We start from the raw sequence: 23,594 nt of genomic DNA, 5'->3' as shown, positions 1-23,594 counted from the left end.
TCATATCTGCACCCACTCACCTAATTCTTTTTAAAGACTACGTATGTACCATTGCCATAGTGATAGAAACGTTCCTTAATACAGAGCATTTTTGCTATTTCTCCTGTTTTGCTATTACAAATAAAGATCTAACGAACATTCTGGAAGATACACATTAATATGGTTTCATAAGTATATCTGCAGGCTAAATTTCTGGCAGTGCAATTGCTGGGACAAATACAGGTCTATTTAAAATCCTAAGAAATGTATTAAATTGTTCTTCAGAAAATAACATCGATTTGAATTTCCACCAACACTCTTGCAACCACTTGGTATTATCAGACATTTAACTTTTCCCAACCTGATAAATGAGAAATGATATCTTACTCTTCCTTTGTATGCGCTAATCTTAGGTGCTTTACTTTAATTTGGTAATTATTTCTATTTGTAAAAATGTGGAACACTTTGTACATCTGCCTGTCATTTCACACGTAGGCATGGCTAATCTTCTCTAATATTCCAAGTTGATTCTGTACATAGTGTTTGTGTGAGGCTCATGAGATTTCTTTAACTGGGGCCAATTTTTTAAGGCAACAAAGGAGAAAATGAGAAGAGAGCTGAGGTGAAAGGAAGGGAGGCCAGTGTGGGTAGGGAAGAACGCCACCACCTAGCAAGTCCTGCGGATCCCGGCTTTGATTACCAATCCCTAGCACACTGTGGCCATGAAGAGCACAATTTCTGGAATAAGACCACGTGGATTTGAATTCCCTGCCATTTACTAATCATGCAAATTTAGGAAATTTACATAAATTCTCTAAGCCTCCATTTCCTCATTTGTAAGTCGGAGATGGTAATAGCACATATATCTTGAAGTTGCTGTATCATATACACATACACACAGACTGCCGGTCATTACTGTGACTGAATGTCTCTGCCAGTCCAGGTCAGGAGGGGACTCCCTCTTCCCTGGTCCTTTCTCAGTGATCCTCTTTAATTGAGGACTCTGCCTTTTATTTACATTTTGCATTTCTGTAGAGCTATTTGAAACAATTAGCATGCATCTGGCCAGGGAAAAAAATTATGGCATAAAAAACTATTTAAAAAAATTTTTTTAAGAAATGATCTGCTTTATCCATTCAGAGAGGTAAAAAGTATTAGAGGAAGCCCAGAATTTCATATCATTCATTTATTCAATTACACTGTTCACTAATAAATGATGCTTAGAGAAAAAAACAAGACAGATTCAGTCTTTTTTTTTCCATTTTTTAAATTTTTTTTTAGATTCAGTCTTAAGATATATTTGCAAATTGATGTGTATTTAAGCAAAGCTTCAAAACTTATGTTGTTCTATCAGCAAATTGGATCTTTATTTTCTTTTTCCTAAAAGATTCCATAACTTTAGATTCCAAACTAAGCCAAAGTTTGGACAATGTTAAAAACTAGTGGAAAGAAGCTGAAAAATGTACATTTGTAATATTAAATTATCTCCAATAAGTGGGTTTTTTTTTGTTTAATATTAAAGCAATCATGCTAAGGTAGCAAGAAAAAACCTATAGAAAGCCTATTTGAGAGCAGTTTATAAAATATTATTTTCTCTATTAGAAATGCCAATTTATCAGAAATGTACTAGAAGTTTTTTCATTCCTATGATTTGTATTTCTCTTTCAAATAAATATTAATGTGATATTTACTGAAGTTGGGAGATTCTATTTAACAATCATAACTATTTGAGATTTTTAAAAGCCAATACAAATGATCCATTTTGGTAATGAAATTTTGAAAATAATTATATTCATGGGAATGATGTCAAGAGGGCATCATTATGAATGCAATAAAAGATTGATTCTTTTGAAGTTTTTTCTCCATAGAAAACCATCAAATTAAGTCAGAGAAAGATCAGATACCAAGAAAAAAACATGGTTGTAAAACATGTTGGAGAGTGAAATGGTATTTCATAAACATATTCTTTTATATTATGATCTGAAATATATGTATTGATAGATGCCAATTAATTAAAAGAATTAAGTTAATTATCCTGCCTTTTATAAGCTTTATATTAAAATAATGTGAAATGATATATCCAGATCAGAGATGTATAAACTCAAAGATGATTAAAATTATTTCATCTTTTTGGTTGTTTTCTACCCACAGAAAATGATGATTATCTGAATGGCTTAATAACCCGATTAGAAAATGCAGATGTTAAAAATGGAGATCTCCTGAGAGCTTTGAATGACACTTTGGCAAAGTCGTCAGCCATTCCCGATGGTAAGCATTCCATATACACCTCACTCAGTGTCAGTTGACCTGAACTTCTTTTTTAATTTTTTTTAAGTTTATTTGTTTATGAGAGATAGAGACAGCATTAGCAAGGGAAGGGCAGAGAGAGAGAGGGAGACACAGAATCCGAAGCGGGCTCCAGGCTCTGAGCTATCAGCACAGAGCCCAACACGGGGCTGGAACTCACAAACCATGAGATCATGGCCTGAGCCAAAGTCAGACGCTCAACCGACTGAGCCACCCAGGCGCCCTTCAGTTGACCTGAACTTTTAAAGAATGTTCTAACGTTTACCATTTTTTCTGACACTGCACTTGGACTGTTGTCAGGAACTTAGATATTGGTTTTCTTACTTATGAATTCTTCTTTGCGAGAATGAGAGATTAAAGTATACTTCACACTGTGGTATGTCTTATGCTCTATTGCCCTGGCTGACAGCCATAGGTATATGTTGCAAAAAAAGAAAATAGAGCCATGTTGTGATTATACTGTTCTTCCATGTGTCAGCCCGGGAAATCTTATTCCTAATAAGACTATTATTATTAGAAATAATATTATTTGTAATCTTATATTAATGAGAAAAAATAAAACCACACGAGTACTGTTCTTGAAAAGCTGCAGCAGATAATTATGGTACCTACAGTAGATAATTATAGTACCTACAGTAACAGGTGAGAGCCTTTCTGCACATCATTTTTTTTTGAGTATAGTTGATGCATATCATTACATTATTTTCAAGTGTACAACATACTGATTCAACTCCTCCATAGGTTATGCTATAGGTTATGCTACCACAAGTGTAGCTACGGTCTTTTCTGATACAATGCTGTTACAGTAGCATTGACTATATCCTTTATACTGTGTATTTATTTCTATGACTTATTCATGACATAAGGGGAGACCTCCCACTACCCTTCACCCATTTTGCTCATCCTCCCCACCAACTTCCCCTCTGGCAACCATCAGCACATCTGTCTTCGCAAAGTTCAGTACTTAAATGTTTCAGCTTTCAAACATTAATGATGGAACCCTGTCTGTAATATCTTCCTACCTATTGTAAGTACTTGAGGTTGCTGTTTGGTATTAGTTCCTAAAATCACTCTCCTTTATATTTTTCATATCATGAAAGAACAATAACAAAGTGTGCTAAGATTTCTTGGGTGCTTATCCAATATGCTTGTTAAGTGTATGCGATCCTCATACTAATCCTATAAAGTGAACAATATTATCCACACTTTTTAGGTGACAAACTGACACACGGTATTATGCTAAGCAGAGAAGTCAGAGAAAGACAAATATCGTATGATTTCACTCATATGTGGAACTTAAGAAGCAAATAAGCTACTGAAGGCCCTTGTTAAAAGTGGTATATATGAGATTTGAACCCCACAGCTTAACTTCAGAGCCTGTAGTCTTTTTTTTCTTTTTGCTTTAAAGTTTATTTATTTATTTTGAGAGAGAGAGAGAGAGAGAGAGAGTACACACAAGTGGGGGAGGGGTAGAGAGAGGGAGAGAGAGAGAATCCCAAGCAGGCTCTGCACTGCCAATAGAGAGCCTGACATGGGGCTTGAACTCACGAACCATGAGATTATGACCTGAGCTGAGATCAAGAGCTGGATGCTTAGCCAACTTAGTCACCCAGGTGCTCTTGGAGCCTGTGGTCTTAACCACTAATCTACACACACTAGTTGTCATCTATTTCTTCAGTGTATGTTTTTTACACAAATTATGATCAAGGAAACTAATGCATACATTTATATAATACAGGAAATATTCATTGTTTTTACTTTTTTAACATTAAAAAAACCTAACTTTCCAGGATTGCATGTCATGTCCTTCAGTAGCAAGGACATTTATAGAAAATTTCCGATGCTAAAAATAAATGTAAATAAATAAACATATGGTCTAAAAGAACTGAGAAGGTCTCTCTACCTTTAAGTTGAAGTACATTCACCATTCCCCCTTCTGAATGTGCAGATGAAACTATGACTCATGGATAAATTTCTCTGTCTAATGAGTTCAGCAGCAAATCACAATGTACCCTTAGACGATGAACATTTAGAATAATAGCTCTGCTATCGGAAGAGCTAATCAAATATGCGTAGCAAAGGTCCCTGAGAAAATTTAATTTAGCTAAAAATTTATTTCATTTGCTATAACCTAATGAGACAAAGTTCAGCCTTTCCCTTTGTGTGTGTGTCCCTGAGGTCGGCAAGCCACCTTCTCCCTTTGACAAGCATGGAGTAAGCCACCAACCCCACACCCTTTGTTTTGCTCCTTACACCTTCTTCTGCTGGCAGACACAGCCGCTAAACTGCAAGGTGTTAAGGACAAAGCGAGACAAGCCAACGACACAGCAAAACATGTGCTGGCACGGATTAAAGATCTCCACCAGGACCTTGACGGCCTGAAGAAAAATTACTATCAACTGGCAGACAGCATAGCCAAAACAAATGCTGTGGTAAAAGATCCTTCGAAGAACAGTAAGATCTCCTTTTTCACTTTGATCGTGTCATTTGTTTCTTCACGCTATAAAAGTACCCTAGCCTCATAACTCTTAGAGCTGGAGGAGCCCCCACGGTGATGTTGTCTGCTCTCCTCATAGACTGGGCTCCAGAATGGAGCGTCTGTGGCTCCAGGACTAGAACCCAAGTCCCCAGGCTCTGCATAGTGCTTTCTTCATCCACATTTTGCCCAGTCCAGAGGAAATTAAACTTCTCAAAGTCTGCATGATTTTTGGTATAGGGATGCCAAATACTTTTTTGTTCTTTTTTTGGCCAAATACATTTTTAATCCTTCAGTGTAACTGAAAACACAGTTGTGCTTGGGAAATTATATCCCCCAAGTTGGTGAAGTTCCTTGGAACATAGAGGCCAAGGACTACACTTACTAGCAGACCTTTATAACAGGATATTAAAATGATATTGGCCTGAAATGCATTAAAATTACAAAATATTAATATTTCAGTATTTAAATTCTAGTTAATATTTTCAGGAAATTTAAGTATTTGTGCACTGTATCAAGAATATTTCTTCACATCTTTTGTGTATTGAATTAAATTATGTCAAGTTCATAAGGATTTTGCTGAGAAAATATGGTAGAACTTAATATAATGATAATTTAAATTATTAAACTGTAGTCAGTAAACATTAGGATATTTTTATATTCTTTTTTCCATTCTGTGAAGTGATAGAACATTATCTCACTCTGTGATTTCACCAAAAGATACGCCTGGTTTTTTGTACTTGATACTCTCAAGAGACAAGCCCTCTATTTATACACCAACATTTTCACTGGGTGTCAAAATGTTTAATCCATGCAATAACGAAAACACTGTTACTGATGTTACGTGTTCTCTAATTCGGGTGCTGTTTTTTAACATCATTGCCAGCTGAATAAATGCTTCTTTTTTTTTTTAATTTTTTTTCAATGTTATTTATTTTTGGGACAGAGAGAGACAGAGCATGAACGGGGGAGGGGCAGAGAGAGAGGGAGACACAGAATCGGAAACAGGCTCCAGGCTCTGAGACATCAGCCCACAGCCCGACGCGGGCCTCGAACCCACGGACCGCGAGATCGTGACCTGGCTGAAGTCGGACGCTTAACCGACTGCGCCACCCAGGCGCCTGAATAAATGCTTCTAATGCATACCAAATCACAATATCCCCGTACACACACACTCAAAAAAGAATGAAAGTTAGTTTTAAAGTAAATATCATTCTCTTTTACTTATTTTAAAATTTAAGAGATCATTTCATTCCACTTCAGATTGATTCTCATCTGATATGGCCTTTTCATAATATTTATCTCTAACTCTTTGATCCTACCCTCTATCTAGAGATAGTTATCTGTGATATTAATTAAACTGGGTCTGTTTTCTATCTTTCAGAACAATAGCCTGCTAACTGACACGTATCTGTGGATTTTTATTTGATAACACTTGTTTGACTTAAAATAGGGTGCATTTGTTATTAGGACGACTTGTGACAAGTACCATTTTTTGATCATCACTGCTTTGTAATATCTCTAAAAATATTTCCTCATGAATTTTCTAATTTCTTTTTGTTTTGCTTCCATATGAAATTACCTGCAGAAATCAGTATGTATATGTTTACTTGCATGCTTTTAACAACTTCATGCTTGATTGCCTGTTGCAAAAGCTTCAGCTTTGAATGTTAGTGTGTTTGGGTATTGCTTTAACATGGCATGGCTATGCTTTCCAGTGTCACAGCATTGACGCTAGATACATTAAAAAAAGGACATATTCCTTTACAAAAAGTTAGCATGTGGATGTATTTGATATTATTTTCAATTGTTATAGAAATTAGTGAAATATCTGTATGATACCAACAGAAAGGTGGAAAACAGAATTCTTCCACAAATTGAGCTAAATTGTGATGCCTCTCATGACACAGATTCCACCACTGAAGTTCAAATGACTTCCTTGCAGCAGGATTAAAATAGATCAGATATATGTTGTTGTCATTGCTTTTCTCCCCTGGAGCTCACATTCCCCCCTCCTAATGAATAATTATTCTCAACTTCTAGAGAATTATCCTTGGAGAAGCCCCTAATAAAATTAATACAATTAGATCTTATTAAATGAGAAATTATTGGCATATAATAATATTCTCTCTTAAACATCTCATAGCTTAAACTCAAAGTCAGAAATAAAACCGCAGAATAGGAAATAACATACAATCCAACATATCAAAACCTGGGAAATATGACCAAGGCTGTCCTCAGTGGAAAATGAGTGTGATCAACTCACTAAACAAGCAGTGAAATGAACGTTTTAGGTAATCAACCCTATAAATTAGACAAAATAAAATTAAAAGAAAGAAGATGAAAAAAATGGTGAATTAAAAGAGAAAAATAATATACTTGATAAATACAAGAGGTAGATCTTTAGGAATGTAAAGATAAAACATTTTAAATTGTTGGCAGGCTTAATCAAGAATGATAAAGCACAGATAGGCAAAGTTCTAAAGGAACTATAACAAAGTATGGGGGGGGGGATTTAACACATAAGAGAGTACTTGTCAAAACTCTATGCTGATGAATTTTAGAGCCTAATAGAGATAGATAATTTTCTAGAAAAACATAATCATAATCTATCTTCAAAGGTGATTTTAAAATCTATATGCTGAAATAATTATGGAAGAAAGTCAGAAGTTTTTAAAAACTACAAGAAAGTATCAGACTCACTATTACAGATTATTTATTTTTAAAACCATCAAGAAGATAATTTCCAAAAGACTTAATCTGCTTCAGAAGATGGGGTGAGGGGAATGAGAGAGGTGGGAAAATTCAAATTTCATTTAGAAACATTTGATTAGAATCTGGAAGCTTCAAAGAAAAGAATCATTTCTTGGACGAACTTTAAGTGTCCTTTGCTTTACCCTTTTCCTTTTTCCCATGAATCCAAATCTAAGCCATTTTTCTCAATTCTAGAATAATTTGTAGAAAACCAGAGTAATATTGGAGAATTAAAGGAAATAAAACATGGGCAAATGGCTTATTAAAAGTATACAATACAAAGTAGTTACTGTGCCTCTGTTGAATATGCAATTATATAACAAGGGCTTTGATGCCAGTAACCTGCATTTCAGGCTTTGATGTAGCAACTCTATTAAAATTAATAACAGACCTATGTCCTTTTTATTTTTTTTTCCAACGTTTATTTATTTTTGGTACAGAGAGAGACAGAGCATGAACGGCAGAGGGGCAGAGAGAGAGGGAGACACAGAATCAGAAACAGGCTCCAGGCTCTGAGCCATCAGCCCAGAGCCCGATGCGGGGCTCGAACTCACAGACCGCGAGATCGTGACCTGGCTGAAGTCGGACGCTTACCCGACTGCGCCACCCAGGCGCCCCCCTATGTCCTTTTTAAACATCAGTCACAATATTGTTCATATTTATGAATGAGTTCAAAATACTTAATTCAAAACCTAGTTTAGAAAATAATAATTTCCTTCCTTTTGAGCACGTTTGATTCATTCCTGAGGATTAGCTCTCAGTGGTCCATTGGCCACCAGAGAGTGCATAGTTCATAGCCGAGCAGGGTGCACAGCCTTGGTCCTTAAGTAGTTTCACTTTTTCATCATGGTCACAATGACAGAAAGAGGAACAATACGTGCTCAATCAGATAATAAGTGACATGGTTTGGGTAAGACTGCCAGCATCCTAGAAATTGACTAATTGGTTTCCATGGGTCATTTACCCTCCTACAAAAAGCACATGCAGAAAGTCTCTGGATCAGTGATAAACTTCAATTATTTGAGGGTTAAAACCCCTTTTCAAATTGTCGATATTCAACCTTTTTAACCTATCAAAATGACAGTTTAATATGGTTCAACCTAATACAGAGATTAGGATAATCAATTATTCTTCAAAATGAAAATGAACTGCAGCATGAAAGATTTAATTAAAGTTTAACATAGGCCTTCAGTCTGAGGGTTGTTGAACATTGCAATGTTTTCAAGAAGACATTTTGATAGCTTCTCTCTTTAAGATGTACAAAGAACGACAGAGAGGAAAAAGAAAGAAAACCAATTTTGTGTGAGAACTCTGACTTAAATACAGTTCTGGCTTGGACAGATGAGGTGACATTTTAAAACACTTTCATTTCCTTGATTCCATAACTGAAATTCTATTCCATAAAGGTTAGATTTTTGGCTGACGCTAGAAATTAATCATCGAATTGAGTTCCTCGTATTCTCTACCTTCAATGCTAACTTTCACCTTGATCACAAAGCCAAAGCATTGGTCCTCTATCTCTAACATTTCTGCTTTGACCTGCTTGAGCTCCAACTGGAATATTCCCATTTGCCATCACAAACTGTGCTTCAACAGTCATGGCCCTGCTTTGTCATGTGGATAAGATGAAATCCTTTCAATTATTTAATTGAGCATACTACTATTTTCATTTCTGTGTGTGTGTGTGTGTGTGTGTGTGTGTGTGTGGTGTGCACGAATCTTGGTCTATGCAGTTGCAGATGCAGACGCCACTGTGAAAAATCTAGAACAAGAAGCTGATCGTCTAATAGATAAACTCAAACCCATCAAGGAACTTGAGGATAACCTAAAGAAAAACATCTCTGAGATAAAGGAACTGATAAACCAAGCCCGGAAACAAGCCAATTCTGTAAGCTTTTTACTTTCAATATCAGTAATTGATTGTAATTTTTTTGTATTATTCCCAGAGTGAATAACTTCTCCCAGTGTATCCTGTTGAATAATCTGTTTGTTTTCCTTTAACTTGACGCTGTTTTAAGGGTAGGGGAGGAGGATAAAAGGTTAGATTTTTTTCCCATAGATTTCAAAATACATCTCATAGGATGAATAATCGCTACTTACTGTTTTAGAAATGGGAATTTTGTGGGGCACCTGAGTTGCTCAGTGGGTTAAGTGTTTGACTTTGGCTCAGGTCATGATCTCGCAGTTTGTGAGTTTGAGCCCCACATCAGGCTTGTACTAATGATGCAGAGCCTGCGTGGGATTCTCTCTCTCTCTTCTCTCTCTGCCCCTCCCCGCCTTGTGCTTGCACTGTCTCTCTCTCCCTCTCAGATAAACTTAAAATTTTTTAAAAGAAATGGGAATTTTGTTATATTTTATCAGTATTTGAATAGAGTAGCACAAATAGCAAGATTGTTTGTTAAAAAGACACGAATGAGCGTTCCTTGCTTTTGATGAAAGCAAAAAAGGCCAATCGGTGGGGCTGTATCAGGAAGGAATGAACAAGAGTACATAGAATAATAGCAATGAAGAACCACCATTTTCTATATTTTTTGTCTGAGTACAAGTGACAACAAAAATTATTTTGGTTATAATTTCTGCAGGTTTTTTTGAATTAAGAATGGAGAATACCTCAGTTGTATCAAAATTTTGCTCTTTGTTAATCTAATTAGAAAACTATTAGGAAAAAAAACAGAACTTTCTAGAAGATAGTAATCTGTTGAACCAGGGTAGAACTGTTAAGTGCCAATGTGAAACTTTATCTAGACTAGTAAGTTCATCCCATGACAACTCTAGAAATGCAAGCAAAAAATAACAGTTTTTGTGTTGTCATGTTTATACTCAAATCTTTTTAGATACCTAAGTCTTCCATCTTGAAAGTTCCATTTTTCTGAACAACTTTGAAGCTAGAAGGACCAGAAAATGCCTTTTCTTAACTCATCAATTTATATATTTTTTAGTAGTGGACCAATAATATGATGCCCAAGTAACAGTATATCATTTTACATTGCTGATACCTCTAAACAAGGCTAAGATAATAAGTTCAAGGTGCACTGTAAAAAGGGATTCATGCTGACTAAAGAGAAATTTAGGGGTGCCTGGGGGACTCAGTCGGTTAAGTGGCCAACTTCGGCTCAGGTCATGATCTCACAGTTTGTGGGTTCGAGCACCACGCCGGGCTCTTTGCTAACAGCTCAGAGCCTGGAACCTGCTTCAGATTCTGTGTTTCCCTCTCTCTCTGCCCCTCCCACGCGCATGGGCTCTCTCTCAAAAATAAATAAACGTTAAAAAATTTAAAGAGAAATTTAGAAAATGACAAAAAATTAGTCAAGATGATGCACATAAGCTCAAAGTGAAAGCAGCAGCCAGGGTTGAGAAGATACATATTGAGCTACAATATGAAAACCGTGTAGGCAGTATGATGACACATGAGTATGATATATATGAAGCACAAAGTGAAAAGAAGTCAGATGATAGTCTGAGGTTTGTGGTTTTAACTAAGATTAAGCCAAGGTAGAAAAAGCATCTCCTCTGTTCAAGGCTACTTTTATGTACAAAGTTTATAACACCATAGAAAAAATAAGATATATACGTAAATAACTCTAAGATAATGCCAAATAGTGTGCTACTGTACGTGAGCAATGGGAAGGGGGATAAAGTTCTGGAAAGGAAGATCCCCTCTGGTAGGGACCAGATTTTCCAAAGAAAAGAATTTGAGCCAGGCCTTGAGTGGGGTAGTGCTGGATGAGGGAGGGGAGGGTAAGGAAGCAGAGCATTCTGAGAATGAGCAAGGCAGAGAGAGAAGGAAGTTTCAGGGTCATTTCATGAGAGAGTGGTCTCATTTGCCAGGATTATTAGTAGAGTGAACATTAAACAGGAAAGGTCAATGGAGACCAGCTCTTGTTGGCCTTGGCTGGTAAGGAGAGAAGTTTTGTTTAGACGCAGTTATACCTGAGATAAACCTCATTGGTGAGGAAAAGCTGAAAGTTCTCGAACATGAAACGTAATATTATCAGAGCTGTGCTTTTTTGAATATGAATCTGGAAGTGGCTTGAGGTGTAAATGAGAGAATACTAGAAAGAAGGTCACTTTAATAAGAGTCTCAACTGTAGCAGGTGGTAGTAACAAGGGAAACAGAGAGATTGAGATATCACTCCTGTATTTTGCAATGTTAATTTAAAGAAACAAAAATAGCAAATATTCTCTTGTGAATCACACACTTAGCCACATTTTTTAAGTCATCATGTGGGCAAATCCAGACATTTTTATTATTTCTTCTTATAAAGAAATCTAAAAATATGCCATATAGTCATCAGTTGTGTTTTCTCCTACCCTCGCCTCCCCCCCACCTTCCCGGCCAGGGGAAAAAGATTAAATTGTGGCATGTTAAGTATATAAAACCTGTCTCAAGATACAAATTGAAAGTTAAAAATAAATGCTACAAGAATTAACCATTGTCCATGCCTTTCAAGGAAATTTTCAGTCACGTTTGGAAATGGAAGTTATAGCAAAGTGTCTTATTTTTTTTAATAAGATGTTAGAAATACAGAAGCAAGCCAAATTTTTTTCAAGTGAGTTTTGTGCCTATTGAAGATGACATCTGCCTGATTTGTAAATATATTTGTAACCCGGCACAAGTGTCTGAATGTGGCCCTGATACGTACTCAACATGACCAAGAAATTAAAGACATGTATTTTAAAGCACCTGGGTGGCTCAGTCGGTTAAGTGTTCGATTTCAGCTCAGGTTAGGATCTCACAGTTTGTGAGTTCCAGCCCTGCGTAGGGCTCTGTGCTGACACCTCAGAGCTTAGATCCCACTTCAGATTCTGTGTCTCCCTCTCTCTATCCCTCCCCCGCTTGTGCTCTCTCACTCTCAAAAGTAAATAAATAAACATTTTTAACATTTTTAAACAAAAATAGAGTATCTTTCTTTAGTTTGTTGGCTCTGAAATTGAGTAGCTGATACTCTTTTTAAATGAATGACCTAGTCACTGGATGAACATAATGCAGTGAAAATCCAATAGATATAATAATGGGATCCTCAATAATGTTTAATTGAGTTCATAATGATTCATTAGTAATGTTGTATGAGAAATGCCTTGGAGGTACCTAATGTTTAGTGGTTTTTGTTTGGAAGTCTTAGGAAGGGTTCATATTAGAAGAATAATTGATAGACCCGAACATTCTAAGAAATGTTGGTGTTTCAGAAACTTCTCCCTTCTTATGAAAGGCATATGTCCTAGCAACTTCTAGAGAAATTTATAAATACTGTATTTTGATTTACTTTGTTTAGATTTGTTAAAGAGGTCTCTATTACTGGAAATCAAAACACAACGAAGTTAAAAGGAGGGATTAGTAGCTATGGACTGGTTACCAACTGTTTGAGCTGCCTGAATTTTTCAGATACTGAGGATATATTCAAAACCATAAGGCAGAAAACAGAAAATCCAGAGGGGTATTTATATAAATGTGCAAGAGTTGAACAATAGATTACTTTATGAGATCAATTGCTGGCATCTGGGGCATAACACCATCATTTTGTTTGGAGAACCATATTTTTAGATATGTATACTATGGCATAAAGGAGATTAACTGTTAACTCCTAGCAACAGTAAATACCCTGAGTTTTAAAATGGCTACTCCCTTAGACTCTCCGTTCTCAGAATTTCCACAGTTCACTTAGGCTTCAGCACTGGTGCTCTATAGTCTACACTTTGATAATCCCCTTGTCAACACACCAGTCATGCAATCCCCTATCATTTCCCCCAGGTATACCTAACCAAGCACAGAAGCCAATCCTGTGACCAAACTGTCGTGTATTCCACCCACATTCAGGCATTTCTTCTCTAAACAGCAACCAAGTAGTATGATTACATTGGATTCTGTGAACAAAAATAAGTTACTTGTGATTAAACTAGCCATAATGTGGCTCAGTGACCCAAACTAGAAAGCATTTGAGAAATAAAGGTAAGACAGACCACACACCCAGTTACTTTTGATTACTAATCCAGCCCCACTAGGAATTTGGTTATGATTTCCTGCCGAAGATCATTCAATCTGCTGTTCAGCTCCACTCACGAATTCCCGGTAGACCTTGATTTCTTCTCTTTGACTTATTATGTCAGTGATGCGTATACCCTGCTTTAGATATTGGATTTGCTTGGTGCCAGGGTCTTCTCTGATGATGATCTTTGTTCACTTGCTGCAAATTCCTAAATACTCATGATATCCTGCACCTTTTCCTAAGCATTAAAAACATCTGAAGGCTGCATTTCTCCTGCCTGCCCTCTACCGTATTATCCTTCTCGTGCTTTACTTTATACTTTTTCTCTCTAAGCCCTTGGATAACCCTTGGTATAGCTGCTACTCCATCAGGTAGCACCCTCTGCCAACCTTCATGGCATGTCTGCTCCATAGTATTAACATCCAGAGTAAAAGTTGCATGTTTCCTAGTTCTGTTTTTCTCAAGTCATTTTCATTTACCTACTCTTCGCACGTTATGTAGAAGGAAAAGCCCATCATTTGTGGAGCAAAGAACAAACTTCCTGATAGGAAACTACACTTAGCAGGAAGACTATATCTCCCCCCAGAACACAGAGCAAACATTCTGGGTACCAGTGTTGCAGACTACCCCCTCCCCTTAGGAGGAAGGCAAGGACAAGGAAAACCATCTAAGCAACAGGCTTCGAGGTTATTCAACGCAGAGCTCCATTAGGCTGAGCCCTGTACCTTTCTAGCACTTGATTTCTCTGCAGATGTGCAGATGATGCAATTTGGTTATCAGATTAGGCGAGGAAACAATAATATACAAATACATGACTTACACGGAGTCTATAGGAAATGCAACCGATCTGCTATGTCCCCAGAAGTTCTCAAACACATATGAATTTACATATTCATCAGAACCAAAAAATCTCTCCTTGGCTTTCTTTTGAAAATGTACCCAATTTTTCATCCAGCACCTCTTTAGTGTTGTCTATACCACACTTGGGGAGGGGTCCTGGTGCTGCCTATGCCCATTCTCTAGACTTTTGGAGCTGCTTCCTTGTCGCCATAACATGGAGACTGGCATTTGTGAGGGGAACAATAAAGCTAGCTGGTTTTCTCCCAAGTGCAAAAACTGTTTGAGTAGCACCAAGTGCTAGAAGGAATGAGAAAATTCACTGCTAGTGAGAACCAAGAGGCTTCTGGAAGCTGAGCATTTAAATCAGTGGCAAGGAAAGGTCTGCACCCTTCCTTGTCTCCGCTTCCTACTTGGAGCACTGCCATGGAGCAAAGTTGCAGTTTCTTCCCGAGTTCCTGCAACTCCATTGCCATCCTGAAAATGCCATTTGAGGGTACACCCGAACCGAAGGAAATTAAGTCACATAATCAACTAGTGTTATTTGTGACTGAAGAAAGGCTCCCTAAATGTGAGTAAGAATCGGCCTGAGCAGTTTCAGTTCCGTTCATGTAGGAATTCCTTTCTTAGCAATTTATAGTAATTTTTAAAGTACTCATCAAAAGAAAAAGGAGCAGTTAAATACATTAGTAGGAATAGCCATTGAAAATTATTTCCGTTTCATTTCCTGGCAAATTATTCATTTCCTGGAAAATTATTTCCGTTTCATTTACTTAATAAAAAGGTATAATTTATTCTCAAATGTATGTTCTGAGTGGCATGATTAATATTCTTCGTATTGTTAGAACATCTAGAACAAAATCTAGTTGGCCTCTTCCAACTGTAAGAACAGGAGAGGGTAGGTAATTTCCTCTCGAAAACTAAAAGAAAAATGATGTCCTACTAAAGTGATATGAAAATCACTGAAATTTGAACTGTAGAATTTCACTCAACAACCCTAATGAAAATCATTATCATTAGCTTCATATAAAATCACCTCTGGAAAATGTCCCCACATTCATAAAGGAGAAAGGTACGAAGGTAAGAATTTGTTACTTGGATGCTTCAAAAAACAGTAGCACACTAACATGATATGGGCTGTGAACAGCTCATTGTCCAAATCTCCCCGGGAAGCTGGCTTCTGCGCCCTCATTAATGAGTATAATGGTGTCCGCATATGGGCATTTAATGATTCTATTTGATGGTAGAAAAATAACTTCAAAGAAGGGATGATGATGGTTTTGTAGTTGTTTGGGAGGTACTTCACACTTTCTGAGAGATTTAGTCTTGGTTCTTTGTGCCTGTTTTTCTTGAAGATCAAAGTCTCTGTGTCTTCCGGTGGTGACTGCATTCGAACATACAAGCCTGAAATCAAGAAGGGAAGCTACAACAATATCGTTGTCAACGTAAAGACAGCTGTGGCCGACAACCTCCTTTTTTATCTTGGAAGTGCCAAATTTGTAAGTTCAATATCCAGCTTCTTTAGTCTCCTGTATGTGTGAATAGGCAGAGGTTAATCCTGGTAGTAAGGAAAATGTATAGAATCTAATAATATGCTCCCAAAATTGTGTTAGGTTTTCAGATTTGAAAACCTCAGAATCTTATGTCATGAAAGTTCTGAAGTATCAAATTAAGTTAGAAGGAAAATGAAACGAAGAAAACTTTTTACAGGGTTTAGGTACATCTGCTTTCATTTGTGAGTATGCCAGCATTTATTTAGAATGATATTTTCAGATCTGCCTATTTAAGAAGAAGGACTAATAGAAATAAAGCTTTAAAAACAAGTCTCTAATGGGGGCGCCTGGGTGGCTCAGCCTGTTGAGTGTCTGACTTCAGCTCAGGTCATGATCTGGTGGTTTGTGGGTTTGAGCCCCACATCGGGCTCTGTGCTGACAGTTTGGATTCTGCTTCAGAATTCTGTGTCTCCCTCTCTCTCTCTCTGCCCCTCCCTGCTCATGCTCTGTCTCTCTCTCCTTCAAAAATAAATAAACATTAAAAAATTTAAAAACAAGTCTCTAAGAAATTACAATGAGCTTTCATGTTAAATGAAAATGACAAATTGTGGGGGCACCTGGGTGGCTCAGTCGGTTGAGCGTCCGACTTCGGCTTAGGTCATGATCTTGCGGTTCGTGAGTTCAAGTTCCGCGTCGGGCTCTGTGCTGACAGCTCAGAGCCTGGAGCCTGTTTCAGTTTCTGTGTCTCCCTCCCTCTCTCTGACCCTCCCCCGTTCATGTTCTTCTCTCTCTGTCTCAAAAATAAATAAACGTTAAAAAGAAAAAATTAAAAAAAAAAAGAAAATGACAAATTGTGTACGCATTTCCTACCAGTGAAAACTCTTTTGATTCATGTTGAATTTATAACTGAACCTGAATAAACAGAAGTCATATCTACAAATCTCACCCGAAAAGTTTTCATTCCTTTTATTTGGACATTTAACTTTGTATGCATGGGGATCTTCCAAAATGAATAAAATTTTCAACAAATCAGTCATTGCATAAGTCAATACTTGTCATTCAGGTGAGAACTTTTACATCACCTTAGGTGAAATATCATAGTTAGCTCCTTAAAAATGTCAGTGTCTGGGGCACCAGGGTGGCTCAGTCAGTTAAGTGTCTGGCTCTTGATTTCAGCTCATGTCATGATCTCATGGTTTCTGAGTTCAAGCCCCACACTGGGCTCCATGCTGGCAGCACAGAGCCTGATTGGGATTCTCTCTCTCCCTCTCTCTGCCACTCCCTCTCTCCTAAAATAAATAAATAAACTTAGAAAAATATATATGTCAGTATCCTTGGTGAAAACAATGAATTCTGCATCCAAATATTTTCTTTTGTCTCTACCAAAAGAATCAGAAGGAGAAAAGACTTGTTTGAAAAGTAGAATTAGTTAAATTAACACATATGCCTCAGCAGTAAGGATACACGTGTTGCCTTAAAGATACAATAATAAATATTACTTAATCATGCATAATAATAGATCATATCATTTGAGAATTTTTATTGTGAGACTTATAATTATTTCACATATCTGTAAATACCACCTGTTGAAAAGAACGCTGTTGGCCTTCTCAGATGTCTGATATGTATCGTTTTTGTGTTTCTCTGGACTAGATTGACTTTCTGGCTATAGAAATGCGTAAAGGCAAAGTCAGCTTTCTCTGGGATGTTGGATCCGGAGTTGGACGCGTAGAGTATCCAGATTTGACCATTGATGACTCATACTGGTACCGTATTGAGGCATCAAGGTAACTACCTCAATAAAGATTAAGACAATTAAATGACAGAATTTTGAAGTAGGTTCCCAGTTTAAAAGAAAACTCCTTTTTTTCCATTTCAAGGAGGTAGCTATGTATGCATGTATACAAATTTTATGTAGTAAATGTATATGTCTATATGTGTGTGAACAGGTCTCTCGTAGTCCCTGTTAGCAACTGACAAACCTTCAAGGTACTGACCAGAGTGACCAGTCCATTCTGGACCGTGCATCTGGTTGTCTCATAGCCATACCATCATACTATCAGTCATACTCTCTCCCCTGAAGAAGTTACCTGGGACTTGCCCTCGTTCAGCACAAAACAGAGCATGAAAGCTGCCAGTGGCGCCTGTCTTCGAGTGCTCAGCTCCTCTACTCTACACAGCAGCGTTGCCTACAGGCAGGTGCAGTTTCTAAATGCTGGCACAAATATATAGTATGTCAGGCCCATACTACTTAAAATGAAAAGTAACAAGATATTGATTCATTCTGTATTTGAAGCTTTAATTCAGTTAACTTCTAGCAGTGTATAGATAATATAGAGAACCCATTGTTGTCCTCAATCCTTTTCCCTCATGTCCTCATCTTTTCCTTATTCCCAACACCTACTGAACCCAGAGTAGCTAGTAGTTGAGAGGTAGAGTGAAGGGCCTGGGGCTAGAGTTGTGTAAAGCAACCCTGGAATGTAGATGATGAATACAAAGAGTTTTACTCTGGGTTTGCATATGCTTAAATGTTTCCATATTAAAGCTTAAAACCTAATGAGAAGAAATATTTTTAGTTCCTTTTTAGATCTTTAGTAAAAGAATGTGTTGTGGTGTGTGTGTGTGTGTGTGTGTGTGTGTGTGTGTGTGTGAGAGAGAGAGAGAGACAGACAGTATGTTTTGTGTGTGTGTGTGTGTGTGTGAGAGAGAGAGAGAGAGACAGACAGTATGTTGTGTGTGTGTGTGTGTGTGCGTGTGCGTGGAGAGAGAGAGAGAAAGCAGATAGTACGCTTGCATGTGTGATGGTTGGGGAGAGATAAAGTACTAGGAGTTTAAGAATACTTATATTCACAGAGGTCAATTTTTCAATCAGAAGGGATACTGGTAAGATCTGGCAAGATGAAGAAGAACCTTATTTGATAAATTCATTCTGTTGTTTCCAGGTACTTCGGTTAACACTGCACCCTCAGAGAGAAAAAGATTTCCTAAATGATACAGCAGGGAGAGACAGAGACACTCAAGTTCTGTTGTGGCCGCTTATCTCAGAAGAGAGAGCGGTGTTTCATATTTAACAAGTCATAGACATCAATCACTTGAGAAAATGAAATAAAATAATAACAGCTTTCAGAATTCTATTAATGGAACTTAAAAGCACAGTTCTTCTATGCAATTTGTATACACAACTCTGAAGAGCAGACATTATGCTGTATGCGTTAAGATGGTATATGCCAAACAATAAAAGATGCACAATTCCAGGAAGACTCTACTTCAGCAAGTTTGGATCCAAGATATAATAAGGGATTTTAGGAGAAACGATGGAGCTTATAATGCAGAAGGGTGGCTCATTTGGGGTTCACTTGCTGAATTAAATTAGACAAAATGCTAAATAAAGTAGTATGAACTTGTTGAAATAGCATGTGTTGGTAGATAGTAAAGTGTTTTGGAAAGCAACAGGAAAAAGGTTTTCCATTTAACCACTGGCAGTTCCATCAGCTAATTGCTACTGCGTCGTTTCATATCAACTACCAGGTGCAGAGTCAGAGTATGTTGCTTACTGGTCCCTGGCTGAATCTGACAGTCAGCATCCAGCAAAGATCAGACTCTTGGTTTTGACTTGCAGTGTAATGAATCCAGATCTTTTGAAGCTCAGCACCCAGTTATCTCTTGAAAATTCCAAAACAAGTCCTTTTGTTTCATACCTTTTAAAACTGAAGTTCCTGTAAATGTGATGCATATTCCATTTTCTGTATTTTCTTTCACTTCCTTTCAACGCGGACCCCTCAAGAACTGGGAGGAACGGGACCATTTCTGTGAGAGCCCTGGATGGACCCAAAGCCAGCATTGTGCCCAGTACATACCACGCGGTGTCTCCTCCAGGGTATACTATTCTTGATGTGGATGCAAACGCGATGCTGTTCGTTGGTGGCTTGACTGGGAAACTGAAGGTGGCGTTCTCTTTCCCATTCTGTTGATCTCATCTCTGTACATAAGACCTGATGTGATGACTCTAGGGGAAGGCATGATGAAGTTTTGCAAAAACTTGACTATTTTTTCCTTCATGTGTGTATGAAAACATAAATATATTTTTAGTAGGAATTTCTTCTTCTCTGACTATTCAGTCTGGAAACACAATGTTTTTAAGCCTATGCGTATTTACTTAACGGTTCTTTTGCCCTTATCGGTGGCACCTGTTTTCTTTACAGTCTTGTTTCAGTTGCCTCAAGAGCAAAGTGTGTTTTCAGTATACCCCTTTTTCTGAATCAGCTTATGATTTATTGATACGAAGTGCTATAAAGTTCAAACTTCCATCTAATTAAAAGATTTATGAATACCTTGGGAAATATCACAGGAGTCATAAGCTTCCAAATCATGGTCGGATTTTTAAAGTTTTCAAGTTGCTCTTCCCCTCATTCTTATAGAGCACTGCACTTAATATTCATAATTGCTTCATGACAGGTCCTTGTGCATTTGAAATTGCAAAGTGCCTGCATTTTAAAAGAAGCTCATGTTGATTAAATGGAAAAACGACGTGTCAGTGACATGCAAGAACACAACCAAATACAATGGATAACCCTGGGCTTGTCAGAATAGTCTCGGGATGGGATTAGTCAGAAAATGTGAAAAGCCAGGGTGACCCCAAATTTATGAGACTCAACCTTCATAGAGAGCGAGGTTGTTTTATTTGCTTCGTGGATGAGATGTGACTCGAAAGTATTGGAATGGATTCCAGAGCTACACACTAAAACCATCCTCATTTCTTAGAACAGCATATAAATATATATGGCACATAGTAATATATAGTCATGTTGCCAACTTTCTCTCCTCCCCAGAAAGATAAATATAGGGGGAGCACAGAGTAGTATAAAAACCATGCATTTTGAAATCAAATCCAAGTTGGATTCTCCGCCTCTAACAGGCAAGTCACTTAGCCCCTTGGCCTTCAGTTTTCTCAACTAGAAAAAGAGAGCTAAAATATCTACCTTGCTTGCATATTGAAAGGTATGACAATAAATTTTTATAACATTTTAAAGCCCTGTTGTGCTAAGTAAAATTATAAGGAATTCACGTGAATTAACTTATTTAATTGTCACAGCAACCCCAAAAGGTAGATAATATCCTCCTCATTTTATATTTAAGGAATCGGAGTCAGAGAGGAGTTCAATGACTCGACCAAGGTCACACAGCAGTTAGAGGCAGAGCTGGGATTGGAACACAGGTTAGCAGCCACAGAAGCCTCCATCCTTAGGCACCACGTTTCACTGCCACAGTGAATAGTGAGAGATTATGTGCATGAAATTTACAACAAATGCCTAAGGTGTGGTAGTCACACATTAAATTGCATCCTAAATAATTCTTATTGTTATTCAGATGTCACTAGGCATAAATAAATTTTTTTATGCCAGTTTCAGGGAAAAAGAAAACAGACAAATGAAATCTGCAGAAAATCTTAATCATTTTGGCCAAGAGTTTCAAGGCTCCTAACACATCAGAATATGAACCAAAAGCTGGAAACAAGTAACTAAATCAACATGCTAATGAAAATTCAAAGGAGCAGGAAAATATCCCAAGTCTAGTTTTTAGGATGCAAGAAGGGAAAGCAAAAAGCAAATAGAATCCACAAGTAGGATAATCAACCTCCGGAAAATTAAAAGAGACTCCAACTGATAACAGAGAATTCCAAGGGCCGCTCTGACTTGTAAATGTCAGTGGCTGTGATAAACATTCTTTCTACATGGCAGTGCACCATTGAGTCACAGCAAGAGAAAGATGTACATGTTGAGTTTCACCCAAAATTGTAACTACAAACGTTATCTATTCAGGGATCATCTTCCTACACGTGTTCTAAAACCCAAACATGTCCATTCACTTTTTAACCCTAGACTACTCAGATAATTGTGGGTCAGCTTTGGCAAAGCATTTCTAAAGTTATAGGTACCAGAATATAGAATTTATTTGTAATGTGTCCATGCCAAAAGAAATCATTGTTTAAATTACAGCCAAGTTTCATTAGAGTAGACCAGGTCATTCCCCTCCTTTGTGATTGTGTTATATATCAAGTTTAAGACCTTTTCCTGTGAAAATGACACCAGGGTTGTCATTTAACAAATATTTACTGAGCCCTAATAGGCTTTATGCTGTGTATACTAGCAGAGAATCACAATATGGTCCCTTCTCTTACAAATTCACTCTTTCCCTTCATTCTCCGGAGTTGGAAACCTGCTTGGGTATAGGAGGAAATGAAAAATTGGGGGCAGCACTATCACTAAGTGATCTCTATGTGAGTTGTTTCTTCCCCTTCCATGTAGTCAGTGAGTGCCCCTTCTCAAGATCTTTAGAGAGATGTCTCCTTAGTGGTGTACGAATGCTCTCATTAATTAAATACCTCCTCTGTGTCAGGCACTGAATGTGGTACCATGAATAAATTACCCAATTGAATTCTAAGAATCCCATCTTAGAGACAAAAAATGGAATCTCAAAGCAGAGAACTAGCTCACCTGAAGCGGGAAGCTAGGAAGTGTTTATTTACTAATGGTGATAAAATGGCTTCGCGCAAAATAACCAGGATCTGTGAGGATATAATAGGGTTAAAGATGAATATGTACAAGCCAAGACTATCACAAAGAGCGGATAATAAGTACTCCAGATTTTGCTGCCAATGCCTCTCGTGGGTACTCTAAGACTTCTTGTGAAATTCTAACTCTAACAAATATAATGCTTCTCTCTGCAGAAGGCCGATGCTGTACGCGTGGTTACATTCACTGGCTGTATGGGAGAAACATACTTTGACAGCAAACCTATAGGGTTATGGAATTTCCGAGAAAAAGAAGGTGACTGCAAAGGATGTACTGTCAGGTTAGTTGAGATGAGGACTCCCCTAAGGTCTGGTCTGTGCTTTACAAAAACTTAATTTTATTGTACGATATTCTGTTATCACGTGGATGATATGGAGCGGGTTGGAAGGGATCGTGACCAGAGGTGACTTACCATGAAGCTGATAAAAGGTCAAATCCTTTCACCCATTTGGGCGAATGGGAGGTGCCTTGGCGGTACTTTAACTGGTCATGTGTGTTTGTAAAATCTACAGGGCAAGGTATTTTAACCTCAGTCAGTTAAGACTACTGTCTCTTTCCACTCCAACCACCCTTCATGTCTGGCACCAGGAGGTTTTGCATATCTGTAGCTATGCTGTCATCATAATTTCTTTTTTCTTAAAGAGAGCTTTCCCTGAACTTGTTAAGCTTCAGGCTTCACAGAGCTTGGACACACTCCACTTATGTTTATAACAAAATGGAGAACCCTGGTACAATTTGATCTCCGACAGGATTTTCCAAATAACACATAGGGTCCTATAAGTGTTTCGAGTGGGAACCCATTGGACTTGAAGATTCTGCTTAAGTGGAGAAGGATAAGAAGGGGCCAAGACAGGATAGGAGAAAGTGCCATAATACACATCACCAATTACAACATAGAGGTTAGGGTGTAGGAATTTATTTATTTATTTACTTATTTACTTAGTTATTTTAATGCCTATTTATTTATTTTAATGTTTATTTATTATTTTTGAGAGACAGGAAAAGAGAGAGAGAAAGAGACAAGGAGGGAGAAAGAATCCCAAGCAGGCTCCATGCTGTCAGCACAGAGCCTGATGTAGGTCTCGATCCCACAAACCCATGAGATCGTGACCTGAGCCGAAATCAAGAGTAGGGCCTCAACTGACTGAGCCACCCAAGTGCCCCAGAGTGTAGGAATTTTAAAATTTTAACA

At 37.7% G+C, this 23,594-nt stretch overlaps 1 protein-coding gene across 1 annotated transcript in view; it reads left to right on the top strand.

Moving 5' to 3' along the window:
• The window catches only part of LAMA2 (laminin subunit alpha 2), a 395,150-nt gene that overhangs the window by 302,022 nt on the left and 69,534 nt on the right, over positions 1-23,594 (top strand). Inside the window, exons 41-48 of the mRNA XM_040449243.1 lie at positions 2,131-2,247; positions 4,558-4,740; positions 6,351-6,356; positions 9,250-9,404; positions 15,693-15,836; positions 17,484-17,617; positions 19,615-19,774; positions 22,558-22,682. Coding sequence (XP_040305177.1) covers positions 2,131-2,247; positions 4,558-4,740; positions 6,351-6,356; positions 9,250-9,404; positions 15,693-15,836; positions 17,484-17,617; positions 19,615-19,774; positions 22,558-22,682 — 1,024 coding nt within the window. The remainder of the gene's footprint in view (positions 1-2,130; positions 2,248-4,557; positions 4,741-6,350; positions 6,357-9,249; positions 9,405-15,692; positions 15,837-17,483; positions 17,618-19,614; positions 19,775-22,557; positions 22,683-23,594) is intronic.

This window comes from Herpailurus yagouaroundi, unplaced genomic scaffold (assembly GCF_014898765.1).
Source record: "Herpailurus yagouaroundi ecotype Mexico unplaced genomic scaffold, PumYag 198, whole genome shotgun sequence".
NCBI lineage: Eukaryota > Metazoa > Chordata > Mammalia > Carnivora > Felidae > Herpailurus > Herpailurus yagouaroundi.
Note: the sequence above shows the minus strand (reverse complement) of the source record. Positions and strands in the feature narration are given on the sequence as shown.